The 18,891-nt window shown below is 35.0% G+C and overlaps 1 protein-coding gene across 1 annotated transcript in view; it reads right to left on the bottom strand.

Annotated features, from left to right (window-relative positions):
- Nucleotides 1–828: 828 nt before the first annotated feature.
- The window catches only part of PPM1B (protein phosphatase, Mg2+/Mn2+ dependent 1B), a 54,895-nt gene continuing 36,832 nt past the window's right edge, over nt 829–18,891 (bottom strand). The window contains exons 3-6 of the mRNA XM_079791619.1: nt 16,000–16,002; nt 15,775–15,886; nt 15,109–15,166; nt 829–2,694 (exon numbers count right to left, since the gene is read on the bottom strand). Of these exons, the coding sequence (XP_079647745.1) occupies nt 2,389–2,694; nt 15,109–15,166; nt 15,775–15,886; nt 16,000–16,002 (479 nt within the window). The 3' untranslated portion in view covers nt 829–2,388. The remainder of the gene's footprint in view (nt 2,695–15,108; nt 15,167–15,774; nt 15,887–15,999; nt 16,003–18,891) is intronic.

Raw genomic sequence — 18,891 nt, 5'->3', positions numbered from 1 at the left:
AAAAATCACAATTTACATTATAAAGGCAAATCTCATCATTTAAAAAATTTGCAGCAGTGAGATGTCTAAGCAAATTATAAATAGCCATAAATTAATCCATTTGGTTTCAAAGATTTTCTAGTGTGTGTTGAAGGATATAGGAGATACATGCATAAAATTTGTAAGGGTTTATAATATTATTGCCAAATACACTTATCTCGAAGCAGGCAACATTACAATTTGGACATTATTGAGGAACCCAGTTTGGTAATACAGGTAAAATTGGAAAAAAATTAAATAACAATAAATATATACCCTATAGTAGATTGCTCAAATGAAATTTTAAGCCAGAGCTGCAAAAGGCTTTCAACTTGGTGAATTGAAAAAAAGAACATCTCATACAATTCTTTACTCTTACATGCGTATATGTTGTGTGTCTTGTTTAAAAAAAACACAAAAAAAAACCCCATAATGTATCTTCAAAGTACAGCTAACTATATTCCCATGCACCTCAGGCACAATTATTATTTGTGGTGAAATAACTCCGCTGGTTTCTAGGGCCAATAGTTCAATACAGATGGAATCAGTATGCCTGAGGTTGGCAAAAATACTGTAGTACAGGCAATGCTACAAGTGGCAATTATCAGAAAACACAAATATGAACAAATGATGGGAAATGCTAATGATTTTCTGCTCATATCACAAAACGTTGGGAATCCACAAGAATATTTTTCCCTTGTATTGAAGAAAATGTGATTAAAAGTTTTTCCCCCAATTTTCAGAATCAAAAGCATTTTAGAAGTTTATAAGGCTACCATGGGTCTTCTAGATCTCCAGCACCCTACAGGAAAAGAAAAGGAAGAATATTATTATTATTTACCTATACCACTTTCAGGTTGGATTGAATTTCAAAAGAAAACAAATTAGATGAACAAATTACCTTCGTTTGAAAAGATACTTTTATAGAGAGATGTGTGTATTGTACATTGTGTGTATACACAAAGATCTATCCAATATAGATAGGTAACTGGTTGTTTTTTTTCCTCCCCTCTCCACCAAATACCTTCCTTTTAAACCACTTAAAAGTATTCCAGCATTGGAAAAATAGATCAAAACATCATCTACCTCTGATGATTCCAAAGTTTCAACTCCTGATACACCTTACCCAACTTTAGACACATGATAAATATAAACATGAAGAAAAGTTAATTATCTACATTCACAAAATAATTGTTTTAAGAAATAGTTTCCCACGTGACTAATAGTTATCTGTATTTAAAAATCAATTTTAACAAAAACAAAACTCATATATCTGCCACTATTTAAAATACCCCGTAATTCTTGCAATTAGTAATATCTGATGAAGACTTATAGCGAAGTTGACAGTCTTGCAATCTTCATCATGGCAATTTTCTGACATATCTACGTGTGTTCATTCTGCCCAAAGATTAATATCGTGTACCATAAAAAGGGGTAAGAAACAGACTAGATTTTCTTTAAGCAAGACTTCTCAATTTTTTTTCCTTTTAGTTAATGAAAAATGCCAAGCCAATAGTTTTCTAAATTTTATATAAATAGAAATGAATTTCTAATGGGTATTTTTCCAATATACCAAACCTGTTTAAAATAAAATAAAAAAAAGTACAACATGCATAGATTATTCCATATCACATGCTTTATTTGGACTTAAAACACTTAAATTTCATTCTGAACACTTGGTTGACATACATTTTGATGTATGTGTGTAGTTAGGCTATACAGAATATACAAATCAATGCTGTACTTATAATACACAGATTTTTCAAACATTATTTTTCATAAAGAATACAGAGAAAGGAAAAATAACCACATATCCAATAGCGTAGAAATCTAAAAATAAAACTACAGAAATATAAAATATAAACAAGTCAAAAAACACACATTATCATCCTTGAAAAAAAAAAATTACAGGCCAGCATCTGCCATTCTTTGAAGAACTAAAATTACTAAAGAAAACACAAATTTATTACAAGTTTATTACTATGAGTATACTAATATGTAAAATACTGTGAGACAGTAAAATTCTACATGAACAAGTTTTTTCACAACATAATGTAATCTTGCTAATCAGTAACTTTTAAACCTATCTAGTATGAATTTAACTATTGATTTTAATAACTGGTAGCCTCATTTCTGGCATACAATATGAAATAACAATTTTATTAAATTCAAAGTATATAAACAGCCAATTTTAACCTATCTGATAAAGGTGTATGCAAAGGCCTTCTTAAAAAACAAGGCTATATGAATATTAATAAAACTAGTTTACCAAGATTCAAATAACAAAATCGTTATATAAATGCACACATTATACTTCCTAAGTAAAAACCATCAAGTCAAAGATCACAAAAATATCCCCACAAATTAAAGTCATACTTTTTCATCACCCATGCTTGTCCCTGCATCTTCATTACAGCTGTCTAAGTCAGCAAGATCACTTTCTGATTCAGTATGGCTTTCCTGCATTGTCACTGGGTTTCCAGCATCAATGTTCGAGGAAGTAGCTGCAGCAGCTGGTTCAGCAGGGCTTTCTTCTCCCTCTACTTTAGCTAGCCTGTAACTAGACAGCATCTCCTCCAGAAGTTGTCGGTAGTTTCCCCTATGATTAATTCTCATTTGCCTGAGAGCTTCCACCAATTTTCCCTGTGATCCACTCTCCTCTGCATCATCGGAGGCCTTTTTTTAAGATTCAAGACCCCAGTGTCAGTAGACAAACTAGGATATCACATGTATTTCATAACACATCACAGCAAAACACTCATTTTTCTGCCATGAGTAATATAGTGTAAGCACGAGAACATTTCATTAAATAAGTATCAAGTCTTACTTGTGTCAAATAATAAAAATTTACAATAGAAATATGTCAAGTTATTTTTAGCAAATTACCATTAACTAGTTTAGGTCTCATTTCACATTATAATTTGAAGTTAAACCTGAAGTTTACTCTGCACTATTAGAATTCAACAGCAACACAAGCATTTTCTGAAAGTGACTTACTTAAAAACACAATTGACTATAATGATTTAGCATAAAAGGGAAATTAGTGTGTAAAGCAACAGGAAAGGACAGAAAAGCAGGCATTAGAATATTAGTTTCTCCATGATTTCTGCTAAATGACAGGTAGGAGAGGTGATTAAAAAAAAAAGTTAAACTATATAAAAGGAAACAGAATTTTGGGGAAATATTAAAATTTTCATGGATAAAAATTTTAGTTGCATTTTTGTCTTTAAAGAGTTTAATAAAATATCTGTAAAAATAGACTAATCATTTTAAACATTACAATAAGGTATGAATAGCAAACTCCTTATCCTTTTATATTTTACTGAATTTGGGGAAACCTACAGCTTTCTACAATAGCAGCTACTTAATCTTGTTAGCAGAACAAGCTCTAACATCCAAGCTAATTAAAGTTAAGCTGAAAGAGTAAATGCCAGACAATCTTACATTATAATATGCCTCCTGATGTGATGAATTAGGGAATACAGGGCCATGTCCTGTGTTCTTGCCAAAAATATTTAAAATAAATCTAATAAAACTAACTATTATTTTACAGGAAACAGAGAATAGAGGATCAAGTTAAAGGACACCACAAGGAAACCATTATTCTGAATGTAGGACATCCTATAAAAAGCTGGCTCAGATTCTTATTTAGTGTCAAGGGGGGGGAAGTGTGGTCTTGATTAAAAACTTGCCTAATATGCTTGAATGTTAACTTAATAACCTGATTAGACCATGGTTCAAAATAATAATTAAGAGAGTCATTCTAGGGACAACTGGGACTTGATATTAAATGACATTAAGCTTATTACTAATTTTCTTAGGTATAAGATAATGCTCATGTAGAAAACTGTCATTTTTTTTTAAAGATTTCAAAAATTGATTTTAGAGAAAGAGGAAGGGAGAGGGAGAGAGAAATGGAAACATCACTGATGAGAGAGAATCATTCATCGGCTGCATCCTGCATGCCCCTACTGGGGATCAAGCCCAAAACCCAGGTGTGTGCCCTGACTGGGAATCAAACCAGCAACCTTTTGAAGCATGGGTCGATGCCCAGGGAACTAAACCACAGTGGCCAGGGCAAAATGTCCGCATTCTTAAGAGGTACATGCCAAAATAGAGGTAACATATTATGATGCCTGCAATTTGCTGTCAAAGGTTTAGTAAAAAAAAAAAAAAACCAACACAAAAAACAAACAAACAACAAACAAAACAAAAAACAAAAAACAACGACAACCAGTAGCCCTGGCCAGGTGGCTCAGTTGGTTGGAGCATTATCTCATACACCAAAAGGTTGTGGGTTCAGTTCCTGGTCAGGGCACATACTTAGGTTATAGGTTCAATCCCCGGTTGGGTGCATCCAGGACCCAACAATGTTTTTCTCTCACATCAATGTTTTTCACTCTCTGTCTCTCTCTCTCTCTCTAAAATCAATAAACATAACCTCAGTGAGGATTTAAAAAAAAGTAGTGTATATATATACACACACACATATAAAGAGATAAAGCAAATACGTTAAAATGTTAACTATTGTTAAATCTAGGTAAAAGTATTCATCATGCTCATTTCAACTTTTCTATAGGTTTGGAAGTTTTCATCATAAAATGTTGGAAAAATAAAATACAAAAATGGTTAATATAGATGATCTGGCACAAATTCTTAAACATCTTTGGAGACTAATACTCTATAATTCCATGACGAAGATATACTAATATAAGCACACAATAAAAGACAATGTTTACAAGAAAAATGAGAGTACCTGAACACTTTTTATAAAAAGTGCCATGTGGCAAAAAGCAAGAGATGATAACTGTGCATAGCATATGTTTTATGTGTGTATATATGATTGTGTTTCTGTTATTTTAGGATATCATATACAAACTGCCTGGGTGGAAAAGAAATACAATATATAGGGATTGGCAAAAGTAGGTTTGCAGTTGTTCATGTGAAAAAAGACATGCAGGTTATGAGGTTATGATTATTACAATAGCTTTATTAACTCAAAAGAATGTCACAATGTCACAGTGCACTTATCTTGTAAATGTTCAAATTGTTGGCCTTCACTATTTACACATTCTTATAGTCAAATCGTCCCGAGGTGGTTTGAATTCAAACCTACTTTTGCCCACCCCTATATCAATAGTGATAATGGGTAATGAAGTTACAGATGCTTGTTTTCTTTGAATTCTCCAATTTTTTATATCAAGCATATTAACTGTCAAAATAATTTTATTTGCAAAATTTACTGTGTGATGAGAACATAAAATGTGCACTCTGTTAATATTTTTCGTATTTACCTTTCCTTCTGTACTAAATAAACATGTTTCCCTAAATAAAGTTTCCCTTTTGAATCTATTTAGGAAAAGTTAAGATGGAACCATGGTAAGTGCTTACTCATCATAAACTTTATCAGTCTTTAGTCAGGTCTGCCAAAAGGCAATTTTCTACTTAGTGGTAAATTACAAAGAACTTCTAATGAAGGGCAATCCCCCACCCCCATCTCCTGAAAACCTCAAATAAAAACTCCCTTTTTATTAAAAAAAAACTTCTAGGACATTAAAACAAAATCTTCTTCAATTGGGCAGTTGACTTACACATAGCGAAAGGAATTATCAACCCTGGTTTTCACATAAGAATCACCTCTGGAGCTTTTAAAATTGTACAGATACCAAAGTTCCACCCCATTATATCCAGATTCAGTGGGTTGGGGTGATATATAATTCTGTGAATTGCTGTAGTAGTATTAGTGAGGGGGAGGAAAGGATTTGCTTTTTAAAAACCACACTAAAATCAAACCTGTAAATTAAGTAGGGACGGATTTATCATGGTTGGTATCATAGAACCACTGAATTGAAAAGAACTTGAGCTACTGACCACATTTAAAAGATATTATATCTTATAGCAAATTACATTTCCCTATCATATTAGATAGATGATGTATGGGTGAAACCCTTTCCCTAGTTATTTCATTTGAGTCTTCAAAATACTATTACATAACCCTCTCATGGAGTTTCATTAATATCAGAAAAGGAACCTATTATTATTTTTTTAAGTCCTCACCCAAGGATATATTTTTCATTGATTCTAAAGAGAAAGGAAGGGGAGGGTCAGGGAGAGGGAGAGACGGGGGGGAGGGAGAGGGAGAGGGAGAGGGAGAGGGAGAGGGAGAGGGAGAGGGAGAGGGGGAGAGAGAGAGAGAGAGAGAGAGAGAGAGAGAGAAACATTGATGTGAGAGAGAAAAATTGATCTGTTGCCACTGTACGCACCTCAACTGGGGACAGAATGGACATACAACCTGGGCATGTGCCTGACAGGGAATCGAACCTGTGATCCTGGTGTACTGGATGACGCTATAACCAACTGGGCCATTCGACCAGGGCAGGAACCTATTATTTACCTCCACTTTCTATACCTGAATTCATACATCATCATGTATACACATCTATTACAGCAATTAATTCACCTTGCAACTGTTTACAAGTCTCTCCATTATACTATAAACTCACTGAATTAAAGATAATTTCATATTACTTTCTGCATCCTCACTACCACCTACGGAAGGAAAATTGTTTGTGCTAAGAACTTTATATGCATAATCTCATTTAATCCTCACAGGTACCCTAAGTGATAGGCATTTCAACACTAAATGAAGAAACTAAGGCTCAGACAGATTTAAGCTATTTGTCAGAGTGACAATACTAGTAAGCAACAGAGCTCAGTTTTGTGCTCAGGTGCAAATAACATCAATGTCCCTCTGAATGTTTGTTGAATACATTACGGTAAATAGGTTTTGCATAGTAAGTGCTCCATATAATTAAACACTAAAATAAATACTGGTTAAAATGACTGTAAAACTAGACCACAAATAATTTCATTTTAAATCTATAGTGTATTACAAAGATTAACAAAATGATAGAACCAAAAAACCCCACATTAAATGGAATATTAAAATTATTCTTCAAAATCAATTTAAGGCAATTATGGAGATTGGAATTTAGAACTTTTCTCTGTTTTTGTTTGTAAGGTTTTACCTGTTATCTAGACTAACACAGCTTAAAAATAAAATCTTCCATTATGAAAAAACTGTCTTACACCAAATAAGACATAGGAATCTACATACCTCATAGAGCAAAAAAGGGAAGGGGACAGGAATCTAAGCACATTTTAAAAATAAAATTTCACTAGCTATTAATTGCAGCATTAAAAAAAAATGCAGTTGCCATAAGCAAAATTCTTCAAATGATTAGCTAAAACAATGGAGAAAAAGTAAACAATACTACTATACTTATTATAGAGTTTTTTTGTGGCATCCTATGCCCTGCTTGTCAGCTAAAAATAAATTTTAGAACTAAAGATTCTCAAATATGACTTAATGAGCTACAATAACCAAATGAAGAATCTGATAAATTAGATGTTATTTATAAGAATTGTGTAAAATTTAATTTGAAATAATTTTAGAGTCACTTAAATGGTCAAGACCACACAGCTAAAAAATGTCAAACCGTATCTCAAAAAACAATGAATATAAAATTAGTGCATTTCCTTCCTTCCTTCCTTCCTTCCTTCCTTCCTTCCTTCCTTCCTTCCTTCCTTCCTTCCTTCCTTCCTTCTCTTCCTTCTCTTCCTTCTCTTCCTTCCTTCTCTCTCTCTCTCTCTCTTTCTCTCTCTCTTTCTCTCTCTCTCTCTCTCTCTCTCTCTCTCTCTCTCTCTCTTTCTTTCTTTCTTGTTAGTGCATTTTCAAATACATTTGGTCTACTCCAGTGGTTCCCAACCTTTTTTTGGCAATGCCGCCCTTAAGCATCTCTAAAATCCTGATGCCTCCCCCGAGACATATAATTCTTAATATTCAAAAAGTGAACTTCTGTTCATGTGGAGGAAGCCTAAAAGGCCATTAACTTGGTCTAAACAAGCTTCCAAAGAACATGACATCCATGAAAGAGAAAAAGAAAAGAACAAAAGGACAGCACCAAGGAAAAAATCCCTAAGAAATTGTTTTTAAAAAAAAGATATGAAGTGACATGAAAAAATAGCAAATAAAGTTTCAAAACATATAATAGAGAACTGAATGCATAAATATATCACAATATATATTTACATACTGTATGTAAAGCTCCTAGAACCATAAGAAATGCAAAAAATTCATTGTTAATAACTCATTCTTGATTGGCCCCCTTAAAAATCAAATTGGCCCCTGTGGGGCTTGTGTCCCATGTTGGGAACCATAAAAATGCTTTCATCAGTGAAAATGTAAAGAAGAAACAAGTTATAAAACACTAGTATTTACACCCTGACCAGTGTGACTCTGTTGGTTGGAGCATCATCCATATACCAAAAGGGAGCATTCAGTAGGCAACTGATAGTTGTTTCTCCTTCCTATCGAAGCTTCTCTCTCTCCCTTCCTCCCTCTAAAAATCAATTAAAAACAAAAACAAAAAACAAGTACCATATTTTCCAGCATATAAGACGACTTTTTAACCCAGGAAAATCTTCTATACGCACAGTCGTCTTATACGCCAGAAAATACGGTAGTGTTCACAAAGTCCTAAAATTGTGATGTAAAAATGCAACAAACAACTATCTTTATTGTAACTGACCTATTTAAAATTAAATAAAAAAGAAGATTGTACATAAAACTTAATGAGAAAACAGAATATGGAGATTTATTGGGGCTTTTGTGCTGTCCTTCCTTCCTTTCTCAAAAATCCAAATGCCTTAAAAAGTTTTTGGATTAGGATAAATAAAAATGTATATTCAAATGAAAAATAATGGATTAAAAAACCGGCTGGACTGCTTACTTTCAACTTTATAAATTATTCTTCATCAAAAACAGAGTATCTTAACCCTTTGCACTCGCTTACTTTTTTCTCGATTCCTTTATTCTAATGCTAATCATGTCGAGTCACACTCGACATCCGAGTGCAAAAGGTTAAGACTATTAAACATGAGATTCACAAAAGAATGGGAAATGATTTTCTTGGATGATACACAGAGGTATATAGACAAATTTCAAAATAGCTTAGATAGGCAGGATGAAAAGTGTAAAGAGAACAGTTTTTGGAGTGACTCTGACTTAGATTAAAATCTGGTTGCATGATTTACTTAGCTTTGCAACTTGGGCAAGCTACTTCATCTCACTAATTCTTAGTCTTATCTATATAAGAAGGATGTTGAGGAGATTACCTATGATTTTATATGTATACTAGAGGCCCGGTGCAAGAAATTCGTGCACTTGAGGGGAGGAGATGCCTCAGCCTGGTCTGTGACCTCTCGCAGTCCAAGACCCCTTGCTCCTTACCGCCCGCTTGCTCTCTGCTTCTTACTCTCGACTCACTGCTCCTAGGAATGCTGCGGAGGCGGGAGAGGCTCCCGCCACTGCCGCTGCGCTCGCCAGCTGTGAGCCCGGCTTCTGGCTGAGTGGCGCTTCCCCCTGTGGGAGCGCACAGACTACCAGGGGCAGCTCATGTGTTGGTGTCTACCCCCTGGTTGTCAGTGCACATCATAGCGACTGGCCGTTCTGGTCGTTCCGCTGTAATGGTCATTAGGCTTTTATTATATAGACTAGAGGCCCAGTGCACAAAATTCGTGCACAGTGGGGGGGGGGGAGGAGAGCGTCTCTCAGGGATCGTGCCTAAACCGGCAGTCAGACATCCCTCTCGCAATCGGGTACCTCTGGCTTCTAACTGCTCACCTGCCTCCCTGCCTGATCACCCCTAACCACTCTGCCTGCCTGCCTGATGCCCCTAACAGTGCTCCCCTGCTGGCCTGATCGCCCCTAATCGCCTCTGCCTCGGCCCCCGTCACCGTGGCTTTGTCCAGAAGGATGTCTGGTCTAACTAGCATATTACCCTTCTATTAGCATAGATATATATGTATGTATGTATATGTATGTATATGGCTTGGCATAATAGGAGTTGGGTAAATACAAGTTCCCACTTTACCCTTGGAAAATCATCAACTTATATAGCTATTCAATCAGTGGCACACTAATTCAAAAGCATGATGTCTTCTTTGAGGGAAGAACTTAACATTTTTGCAAGAAAAATGTTCTGAAAATATACTTTCATAGCAATTAGCAACCTCGAATTATTTTTTTAAATATGTGATTTAAGGATAGGCTTAGCAAACATCAACTAGAAATGAATAAATAAAAATATTTCTTATTTAACAAGTATTTATTGAGTTCTCACCATTTGGCCAGGCAATGCTGTAGGTGTTGGAACTATAGTCATAATAAATAAATCAAATGAAGTCCCAGATCTCATAGAACTTATATTCTAGTCATAAAACACAAACTAGCATTTTAGAAGGAGGGTGATCTCAGAGCTCTGCCTAACTAATATAAGAACAACTTATAGCCAAAATGTAGTTTTACTTTTCTGATCCTATAGACAATTATTCTTTCAGGGTCACAGACTCCTTTGAGGAACGATGAAAATCCCAGACATAATCATCATTAAAGAATATGTATATACACACATAAATATGTTTGCAAAAATTTGGGAGGGAATCATGAACTCCTTGATTAAGAATTCCTCCCTATACCATTTGCAACAGCATAGATGGAACTGGAGAGCATTATGCTAAGTGAAATAAGCCAGTCTGAGAAAGATAAATATCACATGATCTCACTCATTTATGGAATATAATGAACAACATAAACTGATGAACAAAAACAGATCCAGAGATAGAGAAGCATTGATCAGACCGTCAAACCTCAGAGGGAAGGTAGGGGAGGGTGGGGGTAAAGGGGAGAGATCAACCAAAGGACTTGTATGCATGCATATAAGCCTAACCTATGGACACCAGACTACAAGGGGGTAAGGGCATGGGGGGGAAGGGGGGTTTGAAGATAATGGGGGAGGACAAGGACACATATGTAATAACTTAATCAATAAAGAAATTTAAAAAAAGAAAAAGAATTCCTCCCTAGACTCTCTTCTATAGATTTTGATTTTTAAAGTTGCGAAAATATCAATATTGTTTGCATTCAAAAAGTTGAACTAAAATAAATTTAGTAAACAATTTAATAAGATTACCCTAAATAGTGAACTTTCTGAATATATTTTAATGATTTCACTTGTTACTTATATTCAACTCAGCTTTTTGAAATATTAACCAAAAGTTTTTTTTTAATATAAGAAAAATTAATGAACTCTTTCTAATGGTACTCCGTATAGGCATTTACAGCAGAACAATTCTCTCTGATATAAAGTAGATATTTTAGGAATCTAAATGAATTTCTGATTCATTCTGACTAGCATTCTTTTTTTTTTTCAAGTTATTTTTAAAAACTAATTATAATAGTTCCCCAACTGTCATCCCCTTTGAATTTCTACCACACTTTAGTCTTTCCTATTCTGCACATTAACTACTGGTTCCTGACACACTGTACTTCCTGGTAATATCTTCCACATGACACAGATCTAACTATGTTGAGAAGCATTTATGGACCACATCTGTGCCTAATTCCCTGCTATCATAGGTCAAGAGCTAAAATTTTAATTAAACATCTATAATTTCTTCATTTTTTGTTTCTTTTGTATTTTTTATTACATTTCTGCCACTTGTGATTATGGGTCAACATTTTTCTAAGGTCATGATTTTCTGAAAGAATAAAGCAATGTTTCCCAAAATAAGATTCTAGGCTGCAAGTTAATTTTAATAGTAAAGAGGGCATTCTCTATTCCATATACCTACCTACTAATAATGAATTTATACTTATCATCTGATTTCTGCAATTATTTCACAACTACTTAACACCCAGCATCTCTTGAACCCAGAGATTTTCAACAGGTGTGCCACGGAGCTTTGAAAACATGCAATACCTGACTATTTAGTAAGGGGTACCAACCTCTTTTCCCTTAGATCAGTGGTCGGCAAACTGCGGCTCCAGAGCCACATGCGGCTCCAGAGCCACATGCGGCTCTTTGGCCCCTTAAGTGTGGCTCTTCCACAAAATACCACATGCAGGCACGCACATACAGTGCGATTGAAACTTCGTGGCCCATGCGCAGAAGTCGGTTTTCGGCTCTCAAAAGAAATTTCAATCGTTGTACTGTTGATATTTGGCTCTGTTGACTAATGAGTTTGCCGACCACTGCCTTAGATTATCAAATAAAAAAATGACAACAGCCAGCACAACGATAGTGTCCAGTGTGAATGAATCAGAATTATCCTTTTTTTTAAAAATTGTCAGATGGGCTGCAGAATTTTAGTGATTCTTTACGTGTCATGAGATGAAAAAGGTCAAAAAATGCTGTTTTAACCTAATAATACATGTTTCTTTTCTTATTAATATATTTTTATGGATTTCAGAGAGGAAAGGAGAGGGAGAGAGGGAGAGAGAGAGAGAGAATCACTGACTGGCTGGCTGCTGCCTGCATGCCCCCTACTGGGGATCCAGCCCGCAACCCGGGCATGTGCCCTTGACCAGAATTGAACCTGGGACCTTTCAGTCCACAGGCTGATGCTCTATCCACTAAGCCAAACCAACTAGGGCTGCATACGTTTCTAAGAGGCTAAAATACCAGATATTCCTTTGAATCTCTCTCTCTTATGCTCCAAACATATATGGTGCTGGCTCCTCAATTTAAAATATAAAGTTCAAAAGTCCTCTCCAAAAATACTTCTGATATCCTAAATCTTTTTTACAACAGCAGTTCTCTGTTCCATTAAAAAATCATGTCATTTCTTTCAAACATAGTTTCTATTTTGTCCTTGGCTCCCACATCTACTTGAGCTAACATCCTCATTTCATTTTTGCTATTCAAATCATTCTTCTAATCCTATCTTTTCTCTGAAAATATTATTTTCCCAGCAATCATTGTACAATTCATGTGGTAATTAATCACATTCTCGATTTTGTCATTTTTTATTCTTTACTAAATGATGTGAAACATTTTTATTATTTAACTTTTGTGTTTATACCTATATTGCAAGCTGCATTCAGATTAGAGATGGGACCATGCCTTATGTTTTGCAGACTCCTCACTACATGGTAGACTTGTCAGAGTTTATCTGTTGATATTAATAGAAAGCTTATATCTAAAGATAATTTAGTATACAGCTCCTTAATTTACATAGTCATATCATAATCATACTTAGGGTAAGTTTTATATCCTGAGCATTTCTCCTCACCCTTCATGGTTATGTTGTCTATTTATAGTCACTATAAGTATTTTCTTTTTTTTTTTAAAGTCATCCTCGGTATATATTAAATAGAAATTTAGGGTTATAAAACACTTAAGAAATCTTGTTTGGAAAAAAAGCAGCCAATTTTTTGAGGAACCAAGAAATTCAGCAAGATATAATGAAATAATTTTTTTTAAAGATTACACATTGCATTTCAAATACACAAGGAAACAGGGATACTTAATAAATGAATCCTTAACTAACTTTAAAGGGCTTATTTCTTCTAACCACAGTGGAGGGTGCTATGTGGAAGCTATAATCCAGCTGAAGAGGTAAGACTCTCTTCACTCCACTACCAATTCCCACCATTTTTTAAGTTATGGCAATATCTGATCCTCAACTATCTGATTTAGAATTCTCTAATGTATCACATGACATATCTTAATTTTAAAACTAGAGGCCCGGTGCACGAATTTGTGCACTAGTGGGGTCCCTCAGCCTGTCCTGCAGGATCGGCTGAAACTGGCTGACATCCCCTGAGGGGTCCTGGTTGCAAGAGGGTGCAGGCTAGGCCGAGGGACCCCATTGGTGCACAATCAGGGCCGGGGAGGAACACGGGAGGTTGGCCAGCAGCGGAGGAACTGAAGGAGGGCTCTAAGGCATGTCCAGCCCATCTCACTCAGTCCTGATTAGCTGGGCCCCAGTACCAAGCTAACCTACTGATCAAAGCTTCTGCCCCTGGTGGTCAGTGCATGTAATAGCAAGCGGTTGAGCGGCCTTAGTATATCATTAGCATATTATGCTTTGAATGGTTGAATGGACGACCAGACACTTAGCATATTAGGTTTTTATTATATAGGATTAATTTTCACAGCTTTAATATAATTCTTAATATTTTGAGGTAATTGCCACAAAAGACTCAGAATCACTGCTTTAGACTAAGAAATAAAATCTAATATGTAGCATCACTTACGTTAGACACATTTTACAATGTATTAATTGTAAAATTTTCCTTGACAAGACACTTTTATTGTTAAGAAAAGATAAATTTTATGATACTGCTATGCAATAATGAACCCTGGAAAACAATGCAATTGAGATGATACATAATTTCTACCAGTGGCTGATGTCTCTCTCAAGACCTGCCAAGAGAAGTTGGAGACCTGGGAGATGAGTCTATTTTTTTCTCAAGAAGTTTCATGCCTAAGTTTGGTTCTCTTAAATCTTAAAAGCATACATATTAAAAATTAAGTAATCCATTTTTAGATGTCCAGAAACTTAAAAAATCCTGCGAGAAAATACTTATTTGAATTACTGACTTTAAAGTTTAGGGCAATTAAAAAAAAAAAGATAAACTAGTCCTAAAATTAAAAAACAACAGAACTATAGAGAAGCAGTTGACAGCTTATCAATATTTCTAAGGAAGGTAAAAGGGATAAAGAGATTTGCTCTGAGGAGGCACAGCAGGGTACTACAAAAATGGTTATCTCACTTCAACACATAAACCCACAGCACATAAGATTAGAAAGAAATTATCCTCACGTACTCAAATGGGCACATGGGGCACTGGAAGGTCTGGTCATTAAAATAACATTTATTATCACTAACATTTATTATCTAGTAATGGAAAAGCCTGCTTAAGGAGAAACGGAGATATTTGAAAGCATATTCTTTGTCTCAAAAATTAAGATTTAAGGGAGAAAGAGAAGAAAAGGCAGACATACAGGGGAAAAGTAAGTACAGCTCAAACAAAAAGGTATCTGATACCCATTAAGTGACAACAAACCTATCTGCAATACAGAACTCTACTTCCATTTCAACACATTTCCTTAAACTTTAATTGATTCCTTAAAATGAAAAGCAGTAGTAATTTATTATAGATTTCATTATGTGAATATACTCACATCTAGTAATATTTACATTATAAAATTATTTTAAATGCTTAAATAAAATAAAACTTACCCCATCATTTTCTCTATGTGGATTCAGCTTACTATAAATAGCTTCAATAATATTGCGCCTAAAAAAAATTACAATTTAGTTTTATTAAATTACAATGATTAAGCTTCAAGTGTTTAAAATAATACGTTATTTTGCCCTAGCCGACATGGCTCAGTGGATAGAGCGTCGGCCTGGGGACTGAAGGATCGCAGGTTCGATTCCAATCAAGGGCATATGCCTGGGTTGCGGGCTCGATCCCCACCCATTAGGGGGCGTGCAGGAGTCAGTTGATCAATGATTCTCTCTCATCATTGATGTTTCTCTCTCTCTCTCTCCCTTCCTCTCTGAAATAAATAAAAATATATTTAAAAATAAATAAATACGTAATTTTGACTATGTGACTCAAAAATTAATTGACACACAAAACACTTGCTAAGAACAGTTTCTACATTTCACTCAGAATTTGATCCAGCACAATACATTGTGTTCTCAATTACCAAGGAAAGAAGGACCTTCATCCTCAGAGTATGATAATTTCTTTACAAATCTCTTTTGGATAAAATTTTAGGTCTTCTCTAGAACTATCAAACCCATTTCATCTTTAGATAACTGATGCACTTCTTACCCAAAATTATTTAATTATTAATTATAAAGAAACAAAAAATTAGTTCTTTTTATTCTACTTACTTGCCAGCAAGACCTCCCCCAGGAGGCAAATTTGGGATACTTTCTGCAGACAAGATGCGCATGACATGGGCAAGATCAGGCATTCCTTCCTCACTAAACTTCTCCATAATTTCTGTAGATTAAAAAAAAAGTTCTTAAATTAATGTAGTAACTCAGTATTCACACAGAATTTAAACAAGGTAGTATTTGGTAGTACCTTTGTAAAATATAAAAAGCAAGCATTACCTGCTATCACACAAAAACAAAAATAGGTAATATAAAAAGTTATTTGTATATATATGTTCATTCTAGCATTATTCATAAAAGCAAAAACTGGAACAAATTAAATGTCCAACAATAAGGGGAAATTTTTATAGCTAGCCACTAGTGAAATGCTTTATAATCCCTAAAAATTATCCCTATGAACATAGTACAACTACTTGGAAAAAACACTTTTCATCTAATTTTACATAAAAATAAAATTATTAATACTATAATTATAGAAATATAAAAGCAATATATGGATAAAAATTATAGGAAAGGGACAAATTTCAAACTGTCCTATAGGCTTTTTTATTTTAATCCTCACCAGAGGGTATTTTTCCATTGATTTTTAGAAAGAGTGGAAGAGAGGGGGAAAGATAGAAATATCGATATAAGAGAAACACATTGATTGGTTACCTCCTGCATGCCCCCTACCAGAGCCTGGGCCGGGGAGGAGCCTGCAACTGAGGTACATGCCCTTGACTGGAATCGAACCCGGTACCCTTTGGTCTGCAGGTCAACGCTCTATCCATTGAGCCAAAACAGCTGGGGCGCCTTATCGGCTTTCTGACACCTAAAGAGTATGTCCACAATTTATTTAAAATAAAGAAGGAGCCCTGGCCAGTGTGGTTCAGTTGGTTGGGCGTTGTCTGTTGCACTGAAAGGCTGCTGATTCAATTCCCAGTCAGGGCAATGCCTGGGTTGCAGACTCGATCCCTGGTAGGGGGCATTCAGGAGGCAGCTGATCAATGTTTCTCATATTGATGTTTCTCTCCCTTCCTCTCTAAATATCAATAATAAATGAATGAATATAAAAGAGTATAAATTACAGAACTGCTAATGCTTAGAACAAAAATTAAACATTTACATGATCCATTTATAATTTATGAAAAACCGATTTTTAAAACATAAAGTCCATCAAGAAATCTGCGCCACCCAATCTGTAAAAGAATGTAGTTTTCCTATGGTAATTACACATTTGAAGACTCTCATCAATAATAAGCCAAATTCAATAAGCCTATTACATCATAATCATTATCATTCAAATGTATTTACTATTTTTTAAGTAAGTCAAGCCATAAAAGTGCTGGAAGAAAATATGTAATTGAATTGAGGAAAGAACTTCATAAGAATGACATCAAGGCAAAAAAAAAAATATGATTGACATAGCTTCATAAAAATATGATTGACATAGCTTCATAAAATATGATTGACATAGCTTCATATAAAATTTTATATCTTAAAAAAACAACACAAATAGTTCTGGCCGGGTAGATGAGTTGGTTAGAGTGCTGTCCTGATACGCCACAGTGGCAGGTTAGATCCCTCCGTCAGGGTACATACAAGAAGCAACCAATGAATGCATAAATAAGTGGAACAAATCAATGTTTCTCTTTCCCTCCTTACTTCCTCTCTCTAAAATCAATAAATTAAAAAAAAACACAAAAAAACAAAAAAAAAAAAACCCAAAACCCCAGCACATATAAAATCAAAATGCAGTATTAAGTTGGGGAACCTGTGATTATCTCTAATTCATTCTCAAGTTATCAGGGTAACCACTAATTGAATTTTTAAAGATTTTTTAAAGTTGATTTTGAGAGAGAGAGGAAGGTCGAAGGAGAGAAAGAAACATCCATTGGATGGCTGCCTCTTGCATGCCCCTGACTGGGGATAGAGCCCACAACCTGGATATGTGCCCTGACCGGTAATCAACAGGCAATCCCCTTCAGCACACAGGATGATGCCCAACCAACTGGCCAGGGCTAATTAAATTTTTAAAAGAATGTACAACTAATAAGGAAATTGCAAGAATGAACTAGAATAGAAAATTAATCCAAAAGGCAAGAAAGAATAAAAACCAGATGGAATATATGGAAACAAGTAAGATGGCAGATTTAAACACAAATATATCAGCAATTGTATTCAAGCTCCACCCCCCCATTCCTAAATAGTAATAGGTTTTTAGCCCAAAAAACATTAGGTAAGGCCAAGTAAGGTAAGTCTTACAGGGGTGGAGGTGACAGTGGTGACAGCAGCAAGGTCCAACCAACATGGGCTATCCAAGCCTGAGCACAATAAGCAAAACTTTACCACTGGTTGTGGTACTACCTGGAATGGGGTTCAAAGCCAATTTGGAGTCCAAGGTATCTAAACAAGGCCCAGGTCGGGACTTGTGGGAGGCAGGAGGCAATCAATCAATGTGTCTCTCTGATATCGATGTTTCTCTCTCCCTCCCTTCCACTCTTTCTAAAAAATCAATGGACAAACCACCTCAGGTGAGAATTAACAAAAAGGTAGGTAAAAATTTGAGAAGGAATAGGTTATTAACATCTCAAGCACCTTCCTACTGAATACTTATTAATAAGCATAACGTATTTATTAACTTTTCAATGGAGGAACCCAAAAGACAACATCTCAAGCAAGTGATGAAAGTTAAGATTACCATATCATGATGCATCTAGCTTCACTCCTATAGTATTTCTGTCAAAGTACAACCTGAATCTTATCAAGAGGAAACATCAGCCAATCCAAATTGAGGGACATTCTAGAAACGAACTAACCTGTACTCTTGAAAATATCATGGTCATTAAAAACAATAAAAACAAAATGCAACTTTTTCACATGGAGGAAGACTAAAGAGGCTCAGTAGAAAAGTGCAACACACGCTCTAGACTAGATCCAATAAAAGGCATTACTGGAACAACTAGGGAAATTTTAATGGGAATCTACAGAATAGATGGTAATATAATTTCAATGTTAACTTCCTAATTTTGATGTATGTACTATGGTTAAATAGATATTGTTCCTTTTTGTATTAAGAAGTAGAGGGTTAATATTATCTTCAATTACTCTCAAATGGTTCAGAAAATAACC

This window comes from Cnephaeus nilssonii (genome assembly GCF_951640355.1).
Source record: "Cnephaeus nilssonii genome assembly, chromosome: 15".
NCBI lineage: Eukaryota > Metazoa > Chordata > Mammalia > Chiroptera > Vespertilionidae > Cnephaeus > Cnephaeus nilssonii.
Note: the sequence above shows the minus strand (reverse complement) of the source record. Positions and strands in the feature narration are given on the sequence as shown.